Source organism: Martes martes (assembly GCF_963455335.1).
Source record: "Martes martes genome assembly, chromosome: 7".
Taxonomy (NCBI): domain Eukaryota; kingdom Metazoa; phylum Chordata; class Mammalia; order Carnivora; family Mustelidae; genus Martes; species Martes martes.
In genome coordinates this window covers 5,094,482-5,113,430 of record NC_137894.1, presented here as the reverse complement: position 1 = coordinate 5,113,430, position 18,949 = coordinate 5,094,482, and the positions used below count along the sequence as shown (strand labels likewise).

Genomic DNA, 18,949 nt, shown 5'->3' with positions numbered 1-18,949 from the left:
GGGGCTTCCTGTCCCAAGGGAACCTCGTCCCCGCGGAGGGGCTGGGACAGAGGGGGTAGGGTAGGCGAGTCGACAGGTATGGAGTTTCCTGACCGGACACGGGCCAGCAAAAAACCAACCATCTTGGTTTAGTCAGGCCCCACCGCAGACCTCAGCCCTACAGCCAAGGGGGATCCTGAGCAAGGGGGACCGCCCTGCTGGAGACCAGGCCTGTGAGAGTGGAAGCCCTCTGCTTGTCCGACTCTTGGGGCTCCCATGTCCCATACCCAGGGGCTTGTCCCCAGCGGCTGCCTCCTTCCACAGCCCACCGCGCCCCCAAGGAGGCCCTAGAATTCCGTGGGAGATGGCCTTGGGCCCACCTGGAGGCAAGCAGGTCATCATCTGGTCCCAATCCCCGCCCCCATCCCGGATGCAGTCCCGGGGTCCTAAGAAGAGCAGCATCACCACACTGGAGACCAGGCCTGGTTTGCATAGTCTGCACGTTTAATCACTTTAAAACCTCTAACATTATCTCGTGTCCATTAAATAGAACCAACAATGCTGGGCCTGTTTAAATTACAAGAAAAAAAAAAAATCACTGGGCACCAACCCAGTATCTTACAAAATTAGCCAGGCTGGCCACAAGGGTGGGGGGATGGGAGAGAAGGGGACACCCCTGGGCAGGTGGCTGGGTGCCAGGAAGGGCTAGGGGAGAGAGAAAGAAAAGAGGGCTCCCGGATGGGAGCGGACTGATTGTCCTAATGGGAGGGGTGCGAAAGGCACGTCAGAAGAGGGGAACTTTAGGGGGCAGTACAGGTCAGTGCTTTCTCCACAAGGGCACAGTGTTGGAGGGGGCTCAGTGCCACTGCCTGCCCACCCCTGGCACTTGGAGAACCAGTGACCCATGAGCCCTTGGCACGATGAGCCCCATCTGAGACACAGATGACGGCCTGCCCCTCCCACCACAATCCCCTTTCCTAGGGCCCACCTGGCTTGCCCGCCTGCCTCTTCGGGACTTGGGGCTCAACTCCTCCTCACTCCTCAGCAACATGCTGCAGCCCCCCACACCTCAGGGCCAGGGTAGCTGGGGGAACAGCAGAGTGGACAGTGGGTGTGGGAAGGTGGGTGGTCCAGCTGCTACCCCCATTAAAAATACAAAAAAAAAAAAATCAGCATCTAAAGTGAAATAATCACAAAGTGAAAATATATCCTCAAACAGCCCCTGAGATCCCCACAGGGGAAAGCAGCATCGGGTGGGAGGCGGGAGAGGCCGGCCGGGCCACCGTCCCTCCCCACCACCCACCCAGGGGCTCCGGGACTGTGAGTGCCAACAGCCCAGGCAGCCCCGGGCTCAGAAAACAGGGACTTGGGCCCTGGCAGGAGGGGAGGGGGCCCGAGAAGGTAGGGTGGTCAGGACACCAGCACGGGGCTCGGTCGGGCCGGCCGCGCTTGGTGGGCAGCCAGCTGCGGTGCAGGTGGGCGAAGGGACGCGCACGCGCGGGCGCACCCTGGATGCACCTGCCTTGCCCTGGTCCCTTCCTTTGATCACCACTTCCTCGAGAGGCTCACCAGACTCGGGGGACAGGGTTGGGGATACAAAAGCCCTTGGAGAGGTGGCCTCCTCCTTCAAATACCCCCTCGGCCAGCCTCCCTGCTGCCTGGATGGGGACCATTATTGCTTTAGAGGAACAGGGAAGGGACAAGAGCCGCAGCTCGGTCGGGAATCCCGAAAGAGACGGGCTGACCCTCTTCGCTCCGCAGGGGATTCCGGCTGGGGCCTGGACCTTGGAAAGCTGTCCTAACGGTTCCACTCCTTTCTCCACGCAGAAGGGCTGCTAGAGGTGGGGTGAGGCCCTCCCCTGCTCCCCAGCTGGTCCTGGGGCCCCACCTCAGACAGCCAGGGGCCCCGAAGGTGGGGTGGGAAGCAGTCTCTGCCCCTTGCCTCCCAGCTGGGGTCCAAACCCAGTCCCAAGATAAAAAAATACTTTGGTGAATTAAAAAGTGCCCAAGGAGGGGATGGGCTGGAAGGGGCAGGCAGTAGGCGCTCGTCAAAGGGCGCTCTGGTCTTTGATAAAGGCGGTCCTCTCGCCCCGGCCCTCGTCCTCTTCTGAGTCCGACGGGCACTCTTCCTGCCAGGCTTCGGGGGGCAGCCCCTTGTAGGAGATGAGGCCGCGGTCCATGGTGTACACCTTCATCCCCCGGAAACTGAAGCCGGAGCGCAGCTGCAGGACCAGGAAGACGGTGACAAAGACCAGCACGATGAAGGCGCAGCTGAGGCCGGCCACCACCTCGGGCAGGTGTGAGGGTAGCAGCCCTGCCCGAGGCCGGGGCTCCGCCTCCACCTCTGCGGGCAGCCTCTGGGGCGGCGGGCGCTGCTGGGGCGACTCGCGGCTGCTCTGGCTCTGTCGGGAGCACGTCTGCTCCACGGGGTCCAGCGAGGCGTGGCTGGGGCAGCTGAGGCAGTCTGTGGGGGCCAGCCCCTGGCAGGTGGCACACGAGCTGTGGCAGGGGGTACAGACGCTGGCCCGGATGGTCTCCACGTCATTCTCGGTGCTATAGTGCGTATCGAGGACTTGGGGCGTGAAGCCCGGTGGGCAGTGCTGGACACAGGTCTTCTGGTGCAGGGAGAAGCCTTCCTCGCACACTGCCGGCAGGGGAGGGGACATGGGCGTCAGCTAAGCAGGCAAGGCGGCCCCGAGCCGCCTCCAGCCCCAGAGCTGTGGTCATCCTAAGCTCTCTTCAAACCCCTTTTCTCCTAGCACTGGGCTGCAAGACAGGTTCCCTCTGTGCCCACCCCCTCGGACCTCAGGCCCCGAAACCCCGAAACAGCCACCACTACTGACCCACACAGGCCTGGCTGGTCGTGAGGGTCTTGCAGCCACTGCTCTCAGGAGGCGTGTGCGGTCCCTCGGGGGCTGTGCCATACAGCACAAGGGTGAACTTGGTCAGCGTCCCTATTCCAGGGTGGGAGAAGAGGCAAGAGTTAGGGAGCACTGGAACCACTCCCGGAATCCCAGGGCCCACCAGCTCCCTACTTTGTCCCCCCGCAGTCCTCAAACAGCCCCAGTACCATAGTTGTTGGCTTCGCTGGTGTTTTCAATCTCCAGGACCCACTCGCCAGAGGGGTCCTCGTCCCAGGAGTGGGTTGTCATGAAGGCCCAGTCGTTAAACCCATCTGCAGAGTAGTCATGTGGCCTGGGGGAGAAGGGTGCCCATGGCTGTTGGAGGCCTCTGGGAGACCCCAGCTGGGGGACACCAAGGCCACAACACGTGGACCATACACCCTCCCCCAGTGCGGCACCAACCCCACTGGACTGAAAATGCCTATAGCTGTTGTTTCCCAGTAGGCCAGGTGTTCTCAACCAGAACATTCTGGAAACGTGCAAAGTTTGGACACGGGAAGGCACACTATTGGCACGTAACGAGTAGAAGCCAGGGATTCCTTTGATGTGGGACAGTCCCTAGGACCAAACCGTCCCTCCTGAAGTGCCAACAGTGCCTCCACCAAGAAGAACGTGGCGGCCACTAAGACTCTGTGACAAGTCCGGGAGGGTGTGAGCGTGCGAACGGACGTGTGCGAGTGTGAGGGGCAGGGCAAGCTGGGCAGGGGAGAGGGCAGGCACCTGGCGGCCAGCAGGGTGGAGCGGGTGCCCATGGGGCTGACCAGGTGGATGGCCAGGTCGCCACGGCGATTGTAGGACAAGGTGAGGCGGGCCTGCGCGTGTTCCAGCCGCGTGATGTGGCTGGGCTCCCCCAGGCAGGCGGTCACCATCTTGCGCACCTCCAGCCGCTTCCCGATGTCCCTGTGCAGACGGCAGGGATGGTGTGTGTGGCCGCACCCCCTGCAAGCCTCAGGCCCTACCCACCCCTCCTAGCCCAGGGCCGGCCCTCACTTGGGCTCAGTGAGGATGTCAATGATGCATTTCCTCTGGGGGGGCACCGTCGTCCAGTTCTGGGCCAGGGTCACCATAGCACCTGCATCCAACAGCCCGTAGCCATACGAGTGGCTCACTGTGGGGCAGAGAAGGCAGGGTCAGCCGGGAGGCAGAGGGCCCCCCACCCCCAACCGGCCCGCTGGGCCGCCCTGTCCTCACCTTTCCGGCCCACACCGTTGGTGGCCCAGTCGTTAGCATTGAGGTGGGCGGGCTTCGAGGTCTGTACCACTAGGTGCTGCATGTCCCGCCAGGTGAGGTTCTTACTGCAAAGTGGGGCAGGGAGAGGTGGGGCTCAGTGTCTGTGGAGAGAGGCCGGAGGCCAAAGGCTGTCCTGCAGGGGGCGCTGGTGGGGACGAGGTCGCTGCCCCCGCGGACTTACTTGGCTTCCAGGGTGAGAGCGATGATGCCAGCGGCCAAGGGAGCAGAGGCCGAGGTGCCCGTGTGAGACTCCGTACACTTCTGCCGCAAGTCTGTGGTCACCTACCAGGAGAACGGGTGGAGGGACTAGAGAGGCCACCAGCCTGTCCCCTGCTCTGCCCACAGGCCCAGAGCACCCACGGAGGGCCGGGGAGCCAGGGCCAGGACACCCGGGGCCCAGCCGCTGCCTTGCTCACTTGCCGTGAACAGGCCAACGCCTGGCCCTCCCCAGGTCTCCGATTCCCATGGCACGAGGGGCTAAGCTCCAGGCTGGAGACCATTCGAAGCCACGCACGTCCTTAGAGAGTCTCCACTTCTCGGGGGCTTCAGAGAGCCCCACAGCCCCATCCCCAGCCTCAGGGAGCCCCGGCTCCCGTTCCACCAGGCCCTGGCCACATGTGGTCTGGAAAGGGGGCCCTGGGCAGAGCCCGCAGGCAGCCCCCCGCCCCCAGGGCAGGACTCACGATCTGCTTCTCATTCTGGTTGCCGCTGCTGTATGTGGTAGCCAGCGTGGACGAGCAGGCCTCGCTGTACCAGGGCACGTTGCCGAGCTGCGTGGCGCTGCTGATGGACAGCGTGTAGATGCTGTTGGTGTAGCCGTCACAGTTGCAGCTGTCGTGCTCCCGGCCCCCGTTCCCCGAGGCCCACACGAAGATGGAGCCCAGCCCCCCACGGCCCTGTGGACAGAGTGGGCCGGGGTCACTTGCGGACGGGGCCTGGGGGAGGCCCGGCGGGAGGGCACTGCCGGGCACTGGACCCCTTATCCGCACACGTCACCCTACTCCGCACCCTGTGAGACCCCTGCTGGGTTGGGCGCTTGGGCAAGTCTGTCTGTCTGTCTGGAACCGCAGACCTAGGCCGCTGCCAAAGTGCCCAGACCCGGGACTGCAGGAGCTGGAAGGATGGGGGATTTTCCCCTTGTTTTTCTCTGTTGCTATCTGTCTAGTGCATTAACATTTTAATAAACGAACCTCATATAAAATTAAGGTGTAATGCAAGCATACACAAACAGGAAGAGGAGAACGGGGGAAGCGAGCTAGGACAGCGAGCAGACAGCCCCCGGCCTGGCCCGAGGAGGCTGTGCGGGGACCCCCACCGCACCTGGCTAACCCCCCGGAAGAAGGCCTCCTCGGCGAGGCGGGCAGGCCCATCCACGGTCTTGCCGTCGTCCTCGGGGCCCCAGCTAGCGCTGTAGATGTGGATGTGGTTGGGGTTCAGGCCCAGCGAGCGGGCCTCCACCGCGTCCGTCACCTCGCCGTCCAGCATGCGCACCCCTGGCCGCGGAGGGGGGTGAGGAGAGGGATGCTGCATGGGTCTAGCCGCCGGTGCACCCCCCAAAGCACACCCAGCCCTGCACCCCGAGGACACACAGGGGAAGGCAGAGGCTGGAGCCGGGAAACCCAGGCCAAGAGCCGGAAGGGAGAAAGCGAACACACCCTGCCTTCAACCACAGAGCCTGGCCTGGAACGAGCCTCTGCGCTCCCTGGGGCACGCGGGGGCCAAGGCCGGCCCTGCAAGGGCTCAGAGCGGGCGGCAGCGATTCAGGGAGGCTCGTGCTAAGAGGCCCTCATCCTGGCCTACAGCACGGGCGGCTCAGCTCTGCGTGGTCGGGGAGCCTCTAAGGAACTGCCCCGTGGTGGGAATAGGACAGGCACTGGCCAGATGGGACAAAATCCCCCGCAGGGCCCTCCTCAGGACAGGGTGGCCCCGGCCCACACCCACCTCCAATGCGGGCATTGTAGGCCACACCTACGCCACAGACACCGTTGTTGGCCACGGCAGCCACCTCGCCAGCGCACCGTGTGCCATGCCTGCCGGGGACAAGAGCACAGCATTAGCAGGGGACAGAGTGGTGGGGCAGTCTAAGGGACGGGATAGGTCAGCACAGTCCTCCAGCTGCGACCTCTGTGCCCTCCCATGCTCTCCGCTCCACGGCCACCCCTGCTCTGACCAGAATTGGAGCACGACTACAGAGATGTCAGCCTACGGGGGAGCAGGTCTTAATCCGGGCTCGACCCCGCTTTCTCAGCAGAAGGGAGGAAACACCAGGCGGGGACCAGGGGGCCTGCCGTAGCTCACCTGTTGTCATTCATCTGGGTGTACCGAGGCTGGGGGTCAGGATCCTGGTCATTGACATCGAAGCTGGCCCCAGGATCCTGGAGAGGACATGGCCATCGTCAGGAACAGTCTGACCACACTGACAGAACAGGACCACCCCAAGACACCCCTCACCGGGATCACTGCCTCCCTCCCCCACCTCCTCACATAATTGCCTGCCAAGTCTGGGTGGTTCTTCTCGATGCCATCGTCCAGAATGGAGACCACAATGCCGTGACCCGTGTAGCCCTGAGCCCAGGCCTCCTTCACGTTCAGGTCCCGCTGGGTGACGCCAGACTGCTGAGAAACCCGCCCCATCACCCCAGCACTTACAAGATGTGGTCGGCTGTGTGAGGTCAGGGGTACCCTGAAGAATCCTGTCACCACCCCCGAAACCTCCTTCTCCATCCGCCCCTGCAGCCGCAGTGCCCGTCCCCCGCTGCCTGGCCTCCATGGGAGGGTCCAGAACTCGGGAGGGGCGCCCCGCCCCAGGCTTGGTAGGAAGGGGCAGCGAGAGAACGCTCGGCAGAGAGAACGAAGAAGGATGACAGGAGGCCTCCCTGTCAGCTTCAGCCTCCCGTGGGAGCCCTCAGTGGCCAGACGGGTGCCGCGGGGGAGGAGGACCCACGACCCGAGGAGGCCACGTACCAGGTACCACTGCTGGGGAAATTTGGGGTCCGTGGGCTCCTGGTACACATCCCGTTTGGTCCTTCGCTTGGCCACCTGCTGCTCCAGCCACTGCACCTGTGAGGGAGTGAGGGTGAGCAGGTGAGGGTGTGGGGGGCGGGGGGAGTGGGGGGTCAACTCAAGAGACTCCAGAGAGCGGGAAGGGAAGGGTGGCAGCCAGAGGGGCTGGGGGTGCACTCACTTGAGGCTCCCTCTGCAGCCGGCTGTGCCGCGGGTGGTGAGGCGACAGGGACCGCTTTGTCACTGCTCGATGCCAGAAGTGGTAATAGTCGCCGAAGATCTGCGACAGAGCAGGGAGGCTGAGCTGGGCTTTCCATCTGTCAGTCCCCAGGGAGGCAGCGGACGGGGGTGGACGACCGGCTGCAAGGGGAGGCTCACGACGCCAGGGGGTGGTGCGGCATCTGCTCCCGGCCCGGGACCGGCCAGGGGGTGCAGGGGACAGAGGAGGACCCACCCTCCCTGGCACAGTCTGGTCTCCCAAACAACCTACGTTTGAAGCCAGAGGGCAGGACGAGCCCCTGCTCCCATCCCCACCCACCCCCAGCCCCGGCTGCCCAGAATGCGCCCCCACCCGGACGGTCCTGACAAGGCGAGCCCACAGTCCTGGGCCTGGCCCCGGCCCTCGCCAGCCCCACCCCCAGCAAGGTCCCGCGCCAAGGCCAGAGGTGGTGGGTCCTGGTCCGCGCACCTACCTGGCCCAAGTTGAGGAAGCCGTGCTTGCGCGCCAGGCGGTCAGCCACAGCGGGGCCTCCGGGAATGTGCACGGCCCAGGTGTTGGTGTAGACCTTCTGGGCGCGGGCGTCGGCGGCCAGCAGGACCAAGGCTCCTGCCGCTGCTACCACCCATAGCAACCAGGGCCTCAGCTCCATGGGGGGCACAGGTGGCCGGGACCCCGGAGCCCCCGTCTCCTTGGCCTGGTCACAGGGCCTCGGCTCCCGCGTGCCTGCTCACTGCCTGTGGCCCGGGGCTGACTGGCGGGGGCATGGGGCCGAGCGGGGCAGGGCTGTGAGGGGACGAGGGCTGCCAGCTCTAAGGGGAACAAGGGAGGAAGAGGGGGAGATGGTCAGTCCCTCCCCAGCCATGGGCTAAAGCTGCCTTCCCAGCCCCATGGCTCGATCTAGGCCTGAAAAGGCCTCCTGGGGAGACGGGTGAGAATCCAGCCCCCCCAAGGTCAGCCAGCCAGCCAGATGGACCCCCCAAACACACACACACACACACACACACACGCACACACACGCGCACACGGCTCCTAAACCTCTCTCCACATAAGAATACGGAAGTGGGATGAAGTATGAGGCTTGAGTCATCCAGAATCAGAAACAACAACAGAATAAATGTTCAGCACAATCAAAGTAAAAAAGAGACGGGTTATAAAGCAGTATGTACACATGACCCCATTTTGTTTTTAAGGAACTATTTATACATGTATATTTATATATAACCACAAAACAAAATCTGGAAGGACACATGCTGAAACGTTAACCAACGATTCTCTCAAGATGGTGACGATTACAAATAACTGTTATTTTCTTCTTTGTGTCCTTGTATGTTTTCCAAATTACCCAGGTATATTTGACAAAATGTCTTTTCAAAGTTTTTTAATGGGTGGTGTCTACCCAGCTCGCCAGGGGTTCCTGGCTCAGCAAAGCAGACCCAGCCACGGGGAGTTACCTGCAAAGACCCACAGCCCCATGGGAAGAAACAGCAAGTGACCCTGGGACGGATGGGGCTTGCGGGGCTGAGCACAGGGGATCCCACTGGCTTCACCTCCCTCCAGGAGCAGACCCCAGGCCGGTGGCCGTCGTCAAAGTAGGGCCCAGACTCTTTCTAGGCTGTTTCCTGGGGAGCACTGGGGCCCCCCGGCCCTGCCCTACCCAGGCCTGGGTGCAGGGCCCCCAGCGGCCCCCTTGTACTCCACGCCCACCAGCCTTGCATCATCCGAGCCCAGGCGGCCAGAGCAAACACTGGCTGCTGAGCCAGGAGCGCCAAGGTGAGGCTCAATCAATAGTCTGCCTGTTGTTTCTCCTCCTTCAGCAAACAGGCAGCGGGACCTCTCTGCCTGGGGCCACATAACTGTCCCCACACGGGGCCCCTGACTAGCCAGAACCCAAGCCCCTGGGGTGGGGAGCAGCTTGGGGAGGCCCCAGTAGGGCCGCTGGAGGTATCCTGTCTCGGTGCCAAGCTCACTGAGCAGAAAGCCTGCCCACAGGGCCCCGGATGCCCCCACCACTCCCAGCCCCAAAGGAGGCTACTCTGCCAGGCGGCAAAAAGGAAGCTCCCCAGCTCGCCCCAGGCTGTGGGGCGCTGAACAGGCAGGCTCACCACTGGGAAACCTCACCCCTCCAGGGGCTCCCCTTGGCCATGACCAGCCTCACGGAGGGAGGGCCGCTCCTGCAGTCCCACCCTGCAGGCTGGGAGGGACTCAACACACAATTCCCAGGGTATTTTCAGTTTACACCAAAATAACCTGACAGCTGATGGCGGGAGGCATCCACAATACTGCTCCTCCTCGCCCTGTTACGGGGCAGAGTCCACGGGGCTCCAGGACAGGCCCGTGATGCCTTGGGCGTCCAACTTCCAGAAAGCTAGTCTTAGCAATGGCTGGGTGGCCAAACATAGGCCTCTCACTTAACAGTGGATGTGGGGCCCTTCGGGCAGAACCAGGTAGGAACAAGATAAGGCCTCTTCTGGCCACTGCAATAGCGACGTCCAGGGTCCAGATGGCAGGTAAACCTTCCCCCGACCTGGCCCCGGGCCACAGTGCTGTGAGCCCTGCCGGAGCCCCCAAATCAAGACGGGCCCATCGAGGCCCAGCCCGGGTTCCAGCACGCTGTGAATGGAGCTGCAGCTGCTCGGCATTAAAGGTGATTAACCAACTATTTAATTACCTTCAGCCCCCCAAAAGAAAGCAGGCTTCCGGCACAACCCAACAGTCCCCGGAGAAAGGGCCTGCCTCCCTCTGCCCTGCATCTCGAGCCACGGCGAGCTGTGGATATGGCTCCCACACAGCCCCCAAGCCCCCAGACATCCCTACCTCAGCAACCTTGAGGGAGGGAAGATTTCTCACCCCCCTCCCTCCCCAAAGAGCAGGCGCTGAGAACAATGAATGAATGGGCTTCTCCCCACCCCCATCCCAGACTCTGACTCACCCTCAGAGTCCCAGTTCAGCTCAAACCTCCCCTCCCCAAACCACCAGGCTTGCTTTATTTCTAGCCTCCTGTGATGCACCCCTCACATGGGACTGGGCTCTGGGCTGTGGTCACAGAGAGAGCTGGGACTGCTCTTTCTGGCTGTGTTCCTGGGAAAAGCCATTTCTCCAGAGGTCCCGGGAACCTCTAACACAGCCGCTCTGAAGCGTTAAACTGAACCTACCCCCAGGTCGGGCTGCTGTTTCCCAGGCACGGAGGGTCTGGTGTGGACTCGATTCAGTCTTTCTAGCAGAGACACCAAGCCAGGTCCCGTCAGAGGCACTGAGAGGCACCCCCGAAATTCTGATGTTCAGTCTCTGCTCAACTAATTTGCTGTGTGATCTCAAACAAGTTACTTCCTCTCTCTGGGCCTCAGTTTCCTTGGTGGTAAAAACTGCTAGATCTGAGATTTTCCAACTTTTTTTTTAAAGCCACATACCCCCCCCCTTTTTAAAAATTAAATCTTACATGAAAGCCCCACATAGGAAACAGTAAAATTTGGGCTGTTCCGGTTGAGACACGTCAAGCTTGGCTACTCTCCTGCGCTGTGTCCACACCTGGCCCGCAGCTGCCCAGCCCTCCCCAGGCCACATCACCTGGGTTCCCCTCACACTTCCCAAGTCAAAAATAGGATTCCAACACCCTCCAGGGCAGAGGGTCTGCACCTCCCCTCCCCACTGGAGGGGCACGGGGAGAGCAGGTACAGACCAGACAAGTGACTGCTGTCAGACCTGTCTGGCAAGCGGGCAGCCCCGCAGTCCAGCCACCCCACGGGGGCAGAAGGGGCCTGGGCCAGGCCTCGGCGGGAGGCAGCCCCAGCGCCTACCGGAGCCAGCCTCCCGGAGCCCGCGGGACCCGCACCTGAGTCTCCGTCGCCCAGGTGTGCGGGCGGGGGCGAGGCCGGGCGGGGAATAATCCCCTCCGCCCCGCGACCCGCCGTTCCTCCCCCTCCCCGGGGCGGCGGAGTGGGCGAGCCGGCGGCGGCCCCCGGCGGCCAGCGGGGAGGCGGGAGCACCCGGCGCCTCTGGAATTCTCTCCCCATCCCGCCCCCAGCGGGGGCCCCGCAGGCGCTTCCTGAGGTCAGAGGGCTCGCCCCGGCCCCAAGCGGAAAAGTACCGGCCCCGGTAGGGGCCGGGGGCCGAGCCCGGCCCGGAGCGCTCAGGTGGGCTGCAGGGCGCCCTTCCTGCTCCCCGCGGCTCCACCCTCGGGCCGGCCCCCGAGCCCGTTCCGAACGCCGGGACGGGCAGCCGGGGCCTGGGGGCCCAGGTCAGGCCGGCCGCGACCCTCCCCCGCCGGGGCACCGGGGCCACGGAGCCCGCTCCCGGGGCACAGCGGCCCAGTCCGGCCGGCCCTCCCCGGGCCCGGCGCGCTGCCTCCCCGGGCCCCGCGCCCGCCTGCTTACCCGAGGGAGCCCGGGCGGGTAACTTTTCCAGGCGAGCGCCGCGGCGGCTCGGGCGCCCCTCGGCCGAGCGGAGAGCCCGGCGGCGGGGGGCCTGGGCTCGGCGCCGTCCCCGCGCCCAGCAGCAGCGTCACCGCGCGGAGGCGGGGAGGCGCGGCGGGCGGCCTCGGCCCGGCCCGCGACCAGGGGCAGGGCTCGGCCTGGGCTCCGGCTCCAGCGCGGGCGGGGGCAGCGGCCGGGCCCCGGCGGCGCTGCTTGTTTACTCCCGTCGCTGTCAGCGGCTGCGGCGGCCCGGGCTCCTCCTCCTCCGCCGCCGCGCCCCTCCCCCTCGCGGCGCCACCTCCGCGCTCCCGGCCCGCCGCCGCCGCCGCCGCCGCCGCCGCCGCCGGCCCGCCGCGCACGCCGCCCATGCCGCCCGCGCCCTGGCCGGCGTTCGGAGCCCGAGCCCCGCGGACCCAGAGCGCCGGGCCCCGAGCCCAGGCCCTGCGGCCTTCTGGGGCGCCCGCTTCCTCCGGCGCCCGGTAGGGGCAGGTAAAAAGTGGGGCCGGAGATCCCAAAGCCCTGGCGGCCGCCGGGCGCGTCCCCACACCCCCACCTCCCGGGCCCAGCTGCCCGCGCCCCCGCCCCCGCCCCCGGCTCTGCGCGCCCCTTGCTCCCAGGGCCGGCGGCGGCGGAGACCCGAACTCGGAACCCTTGGCTCGGGCTGCCAAGGGCTTGAGGAGGTACTCCGAGCTCAGTGTCGGTTGGATTGCGGGGCAGCCGGCCCTCTCTTCCCCGAACCCCCACGACTGCCCCATTCCTGAGCCAGGAATTTGGGCATGACCCAGTTAAGTGTCCCGGGGTGACCGACCTGGGGTAGCTCCCCCTGAGGTCGGACCTCAGCGAGCGGGGCACACCTTCCCAAGGCCTACAGTTAGAGGAGTCACGACTGTTTGCATCTATATAGACAGGTGGATAAGCTGAACCAGCAGCCCACGCCTTTTCCTTTTTTTTTTTTTTTTTAAACACCAACCGCGGGCCAGGCACGGGGACCGTCACTTTAGGTTACCTCCTTCTTAAGTACATTATTTAATTCACATAATCCTTCCAAGCCGACATTATTAATCCCATTTTACAGATAAGGAAACTGAGGAGCACAAAGTTAAATAATTTGCCCAAGGCCTCCCACCTAGCAGGCCTCGGAGCTGGACGAGATCTGGGGCTTTGGCAGAACCTGATCCAAGCTACTTGCCCTATACCAACGGGCTCCTCTCCCTCCCTGGGTCCATGCCCTAGAAAACGTCTGTGCTACTTGGCTGAGGCCACCACTGCTTGAGCTGAGAAAGAAAAGAGGGGAAATGTGGCCAAGAGATCCCGGGGCTCGGTTATTCCAAGGTCGTAGAGCAGTCTCTGCCCATCCTTTCCTGCGCCCTGCGAGACTACCTTGTGCACAGTCCTATCCTCGGCGTCCTTAAACGGAGCGGGCGGGCGGGGGTGGGGGGGGGTTGATGACAAAACCCGAACACCGCCCAGCGCTCACCAGGAGCCAGGAGCTATTCTCGGCTCTTTTCCACGTGTTAACTTATTTCTCCCTCCCCACAAACCCCGCCAGGTGGGTACAATACATTCTCCTTTGGCACCTTTTATGTAGCACTGTCTACATTTTACAGAAGAGGAAACGGAGGCCCAGAGAGGTCAAGTAATATCCCTAAGGTCACTAGGTGGCAAGTCAGCTGGCAAGCCCGGGTTTCAAACCCCCTACTTCACACCCCACCTTAGACAAGTTACTCCATTCTGAGAGCCTCCCCTGGCTCCTCAGTAAAGTGGAGATGGTCCTCACGGAATGCGACGAGGTACCACTGGGACACCCCTTCAGATGCTGCAGAAACTGGAAACTCTGGTTAGAATGCGGGGTCCCGAAAGTCGGGCTGGGAGCTAAGTCTGGTTTGTTCCCGCTTGGGGTGGGAACTTCCCTCACGAGAAGCTGAGACTCCTAGGGGCCACCCTGGGGTAGCCCCATTTGGGAGAACAATGCCTGTGCAGTCAGACTGAGGCAGGAAGTGAGTCATGGTTCTTCCTCAGTCTATGAGCAAGAGAACCCCATTGAGAGGAAATTGGGACAGGGCTAGCCCCACCTTAGGCTTGGAGTCCCCCACATGTCCTCTGGCCTAGACGTAAGGCCGACGCAGAAAGAGAGCAGAGACTGGCAGCCTCCAGGTGCCCCACCCTTCCCCGAGGCTGGCCCCAGGGGTGCCACCGTGGGTCTCAGGAGGGGGAGGGGCTCGCCCTGTCTCAGATGGCTGCCACCCCGGAGGGGCCGGCCTCTCCCATCCGGCCTTTGGCAGGAAGTGCAATCCCTTCAGCTGTGTGGCTCAGAGGGGCATCACTTGGGGGGAGGAGCGGGGAGAGGACCGAGCGAGTGAGCACCTGTCCTTACTTTGCCCAGACCATCTTTACCTCTGTCCCTCTCCCAACTGGGGAGTTTCACGTACAACAGGCCTCTTGGCTAAAACGAATATGGAAGCCACTCTCCTTGAGACGAGAAGCCTCCCTCCAGAGAGGAGGAGAGAATCCCACCTTGCCACAGCTGGTGACAGTTCGCCAACTTCTTCCTTTATCTCCCCCAAACAAGGCCTGGGGGCAAGTATTGTTCTCTTGATCCCGCCCAAACATTTCCCTGAGGCCTTAACGCCTGAGGGAGCCAAGCTGCCCCTGAAGCCGGGTCCCCCGCCCCCCCCCCCCACCGAGGGCCTTCAGAGCGCGGGGCTCTCTGGAGCGGGTTATCAGTTTTACAGGGCGGAGGGGAAGATGGTAGCAGCACGTGACAGAAGCCCCGAGCAGGAAGGCCTAGGAGGGGCGCGTAAGAGCAGGGCCTGACGGGTAAGGCCTGAGGGATGAAGGGGCTGGGAAAGGGGGTTCCCACCTTCCCAGCAAGGCTCAGGGAGGAAGGCTGCAGCCAGCCAGGCCTCTCTTTACCTTCAAATTGGGGGGCAAGGCTCCTGAGGGCAACCACCGTCCTGTGGCTCCGTCCACCCGGGTGCTCCCATGTCCCCTGAGTGCTCGGGGGGGGGGGGGTCCACTTCTCCTCAAATCTCCTCCCCGCTTTCGGGCACCTCAGAGCCCTCCACAGCAGCACCCACACCTGGTTTTAATCAAACCCGTTCGTGCATGCACGGAAGGGCCCCTGACAAAATCTAACTGGTACTTTCTCTGAGAGGGTGGGATTTGGAGAGCTTTTTTAGTTTTCTTCCTTTTCGCTTACCTGCGTTTTCCGGAATGTCTACAGTCACTTTTCTAATAACATAATTAAACCTTGAAGTCATGCAAAATTGAGTAAAGCACGCCCATACTTCACCAGCGAGCGCCTGAACACCCGGGGTCCATCCTGAGCGCCTCGCCGCCCGCCGGGGGCTACAGCCAGGCTCCTCCTATCTGGTCTCAGGGCAGGGCCTATCCAGTTCTGGCTAAACCGCTTTGGGAAAACCTCCTTTATATGACAGGCAAACAGGGTGTCTGTGGGTGGGGGGAGGAGCCAGAAATGATTGGGTGCTGACATCTGGTCACGCTGGGACAGGATCACGGCACGGCCAGCCCTCCTCATTTTCCCAGTTATTGGGGTGGGTCTGTGCTTACCTTTGCCTTATGGCTCTGCCACGTCCCCAAGTCACTTACCGGTTTAATGGCTTCCCTCTGCCCACTTTGTGTCTTCTTCCTCGCCCTCTGTGCCCAGCCAGTGTTACCCATAGCTGGGCGCCTGACAGGTGCTTTGGGTGCAGTTTCCCCTGGCAGACATTCATTGAGCACCTGCTGTATGCGGGAGCCCTGGTGCCTAAGCGTGGAGTCCCTTAGAGCTTGTCCTCAGGAAGCCAGCGACCGCCTCTGCTGGGGTTGGAAGGACCTGCCTGTGAGGATACCAGTGTCCCTGGAAATCTGCACCCTCCCACAGCCTCGCAGCTCCAACAAACCCCCGCCCTTCCTTCTCCCTCTTGATCCAGAAAAATAAGACAGTCCATTTTCATCTTTTTTTTGTGTGTGAAAGATTTTATTTATTTGACGGAGAGAGAGAGAGAGCACAAGCTGGAAGAGCAGGAGAGGGAGAAGCAGGCTCCCCAGTGAGCAAGGAGCCCCAAGCAGGGCTCGATCCCAGGACTCTGGGGTCACAACCTGAGCCAAATGGCCGGCGCTTCACCAACTGAGCCACCCAGGCGCCCCGAAAACAGTCCATTTTCATGACTTCTTGTTGAGTTTTCCAATCAGTTTGTCAGGATCCAGAATGAGGTTTCTCAGCATCAGCACTATTGACCCCTCGGGCCACCGGGTCATTCTTTTTTTGTGGAGACTGTCCTGTGTATTGTAGGATATTTAGCACTATCGCTGGTCTCTAATCACTACGTCCCAGGAGCACCACCACCCGACCATGACAACCATAAAAAAAAGATCCCTCAGACATTGCCTAATGTCCCCTGGGGGGCGGGGGCCAGAGTTGCATCCCGCAGAGAGCCACTGGTCCAGAGTTCGGAAAGGGAACGGCACAGGAGGCAGCAGGAATTGTCTGCAGGAACCATGCACCCAGACACCTGGCAGTGAGGGAGAAAACTGCCAAGCCCCGTGGCAAACAGCCCTCTGTGTCTACAGCATCTCCTCGGTAACACTCAGGATAACGCTAAATCCAGGTAAGGAACAATCCCAGGGATCGCACTAAGGTGGGGGAGACAGCTTTGCCTTGAATGTGTATTTAGAAAGCAGATTGGTAGCTGCTTGGGGAAGAGGGGCCAGGAGGGGCGGGAGGAAGCGTTTGGGAGTGACAGACAGCCTTCGTGATCTCGATGGGGCGGAGGGTTTCACGGGTGTGCACGGATGTCAAAACGGATCAGGTGGAACCCTTTAAACCCGTGCGGTTCAGAGTGCGTCAATCATATCTCGATTGATCTGTTTTTAAAATGTACTTGTTTAAACTCATAGTGCTTGGAAGGTATTATTTGGAAAATTTACAAACATGCGCTAGCCTGTTTCTTGACTGTGACTGATACACGGGGGTCCTTAAGATCAGTGTGTACTTAAGAAGAAAACAGAAGAAGAGAAGACGATCGTGGGCCTCAAGGCTGGCCTCAGAAAGGAGGGAAAGCCGGCGTGAAGCCAGGAGCGCCCGGCCCCCCTCAGGGGAAGCGCTGGGGTTCTGCCCTTGTACAATGCTATCAAAGCAACGTGTTTGGAACCGTATTATCAGGGGCTTGGGGAAACGAGATGACAAATGTGGTGCTGGCTGCCAGGAAGGAAATACATGATTCTGGACCTTACAGGCTCTTCCACTAACTTTAATCCCTAAAACAAACATCTCTGGGGAGAAAGTCAGTTAATACTGGAGGGGGGGGGGGCTCTTGCTCCGCGGCGCGGTACACCCGGGGAGCAGAGAACCCTCACTGGGGCCACTTGCCCATTAAAGGCACCAGCGCCAGTGCCTGGGGTGGGGGGTGCACTTGGCCGAGCGGGGTGCTGGAGAGTCCCAGGAGGGAGAGCCATTGCCAACAACGAGAGGCTTCAAGAGCTTTTCAGCTGGTGGAGACCTCCAGCCAAGGTTCTCGAGACCCGAGTGAGGCCAGGGAGCACGGAGAGAACTCGGGGTGAGGCTAAGGTACTGCGACCATGAAACCGTGTTTGTGGAGGGTTGATTGTGCACCTCATGCATCTGTTCCTTGGACCTTGACTGAGCACCTGGTGGGCGCAGGACCTCCTCCAGTGCTCCTGTCGTGGTAAGGGAGGCAGATAGCAGGTGGGTAAGCCAGGTTACAAGAGAAGTCCAGATCACCATTAAGTACAGTACAAATAATAAAGAGGGTAATGTGGTAGTGCTTGGAGGAGGGTGACAGCTGCTGTCCCTAAGGTAGTCAGGGAAGGCTTCTTGGAGGAGGTGATACTGGAGCTGAAGCTCAAGAAGGAGGCAGTGATGTGGAGATCTGGAAAGAGGACGTCCCAGGCCAAGGAAACCGGGAGGTCACAGGTCTGGGTGTGAGCTCGTGTGCTTGGAAGGCAGACACTTCTTGGTGCAGTGGGCACCAAGAGGGGCAGAGGGGAGCAGCCAGAGGGGAAGAGATGGGATGGGAGGGTGGTCAGAGCTAGGCCATGGAGCACCGTGGCAGGCCAGTCAGGGTGTTGAACTGAATTCTTAGAGCACTGGACAGTTTTTGGAAAATGTTACTAATGTGACTTTTTGCAAGGTTCTCTGACTATGGTGGGGAGAAGATATGTGAGGGGTAGGAGGGGAAGCCCCACAAAAGCCCTATGCGGGAGGCACCGTTAGCGACCCTCCCACGTTCCCTGTAGGTTGGGAACTGCCTTGGGGAAGCTGAGTACGTTCATCGCTTGGTCAGAGGGTCTGTGGGCTGGGAAAGATGCAGTGTCACTCATCACCTTGAGAAGCCACACCCCTGCAGGCCCAGAGTTGGCCAGGGTTGCCAGGCTGAGGGTCCCACGACCACGCTGCTCGGGTGCACTCAGGTATGTCTTCCAAAACCACACCTATGCGGGCGTCCCAGCAAGTGACCGGGCAGCAAGGGTTGCTCTGTGTGAATGCCTAAAAGTCCTAGGGCACTCGCTTGCTGGTCCCGTGACGGAGCTGAGGGCATTCTGCTGATTGCCTCATTTATGGCTCAGAACACGAGGCAGGCTCTGTGAGTAGCCCCGTCTTATAGATTCAGAAAGTGAGGTCCAGACGGCTTGTTGGGAGTCACAGTCAGGAAGAGGGAGACCCTCACGATGAAGCTGGGGACCCGTCATGGAAAGCCCACATACTTAAACCACTCAGCTCTCCGCTTCTAGAAGAGGCTGAACCACGACTGGATCACAAGCCAGTTCCCTCAGGCGACGTGGCGCAGGCTGAGGTTTACGTTTGACTCTTCCCTGGACGAGGCCCGCTGGCCCGTATCCTCCCAGGAGTCCATGTTGCCGTTTCTGGAACGTGTGTCCCGTGGTGCCGCTGCTTTGCCCCCACGCACACCTTGTGAGAGGCCTTCCAGGTGTGCTGGTTGTCTGTCCAGATTCCGCTCTGCAGGCCCCCGGGGCAGATCACGTCACCTCCTGGGGCCCCAGTTCCCTCCTCTGTAAAATGGGATAAAGATCTACCCCGAGCATCAGGTGATGCCTGAAAAGTTCTCAGCCAACACCTGGCCTGAATCGATTGCCTCTGTGATTAAGTGGCTTCCTCCTTCCTTCCGAAGCAGGAATGCTTTCCCGATGTTTCCACATTGGGCTAAAACCAGGCTTTCCAGCAT

The 18,949-nt window shown here is 61.6% G+C and overlaps 1 protein-coding gene across 2 annotated transcripts; it reads right to left on the bottom strand.

The window, feature by feature from the left end:
- Positions 1-461: 461 nt before the first annotated feature.
- FURIN (furin, paired basic amino acid cleaving enzyme) lies at positions 462-11,954 on the bottom strand. 2 transcript variants are annotated; one of them, XM_080808296.1, is made up of 16 exons: positions 11,706-11,954; positions 7,808-8,144; positions 7,297-7,395; positions 7,077-7,172; positions 6,597-6,728; positions 6,411-6,487; positions 6,054-6,142; positions 5,433-5,605; positions 4,796-5,008; positions 4,294-4,394; positions 4,074-4,177; positions 3,873-3,990; positions 3,603-3,782; positions 3,050-3,174; positions 2,823-2,933; positions 462-2,623 (listed from the first exon to the last, which is right to left on the bottom strand). In XM_080808296.1, exons 2-16 carry the CDS (start codon positions 7,982-7,984, stop codon positions 2,028-2,030), a joined length of 2,391 nt encoding a protein of 796 aa, XP_080664422.1. In that variant the 5' UTR covers positions 7,985-8,144; positions 11,706-11,954; the 3' UTR covers positions 462-2,027. The 2 variants fall into 2 exon arrangements, with proteins under 2 accessions (XP_080664422.1, XP_080664423.1); XM_080808297.1 differs by having other exon boundaries at positions 6,597-6,725.
- Positions 11,955-18,949: the final 6,995 nt, after the last annotated feature.

Coding starts and splice junctions, on each gene's coding strand:
- FURIN (XM_080808296.1), bottom strand. CDS start 7,984: ATGGAGCTGAGGCCCTGGTTGCTATGGGTGGTAGCAGCGGCAGGAGCC. Junction 5,009..5,432: donor TCTTCCGGGGGGTTAGCCAG/GTGCGGTGGGGG, acceptor CTCTGTCCACAG/GGCCGTGGGGGGCTGGGCTC. Junction 3,175..3,602: donor TCCACCCTGCTGGCCGCCAG/GTGCCTGCCCTC, acceptor CTTCTCCCCCAG/GCCACATGACTACTCTGCAG.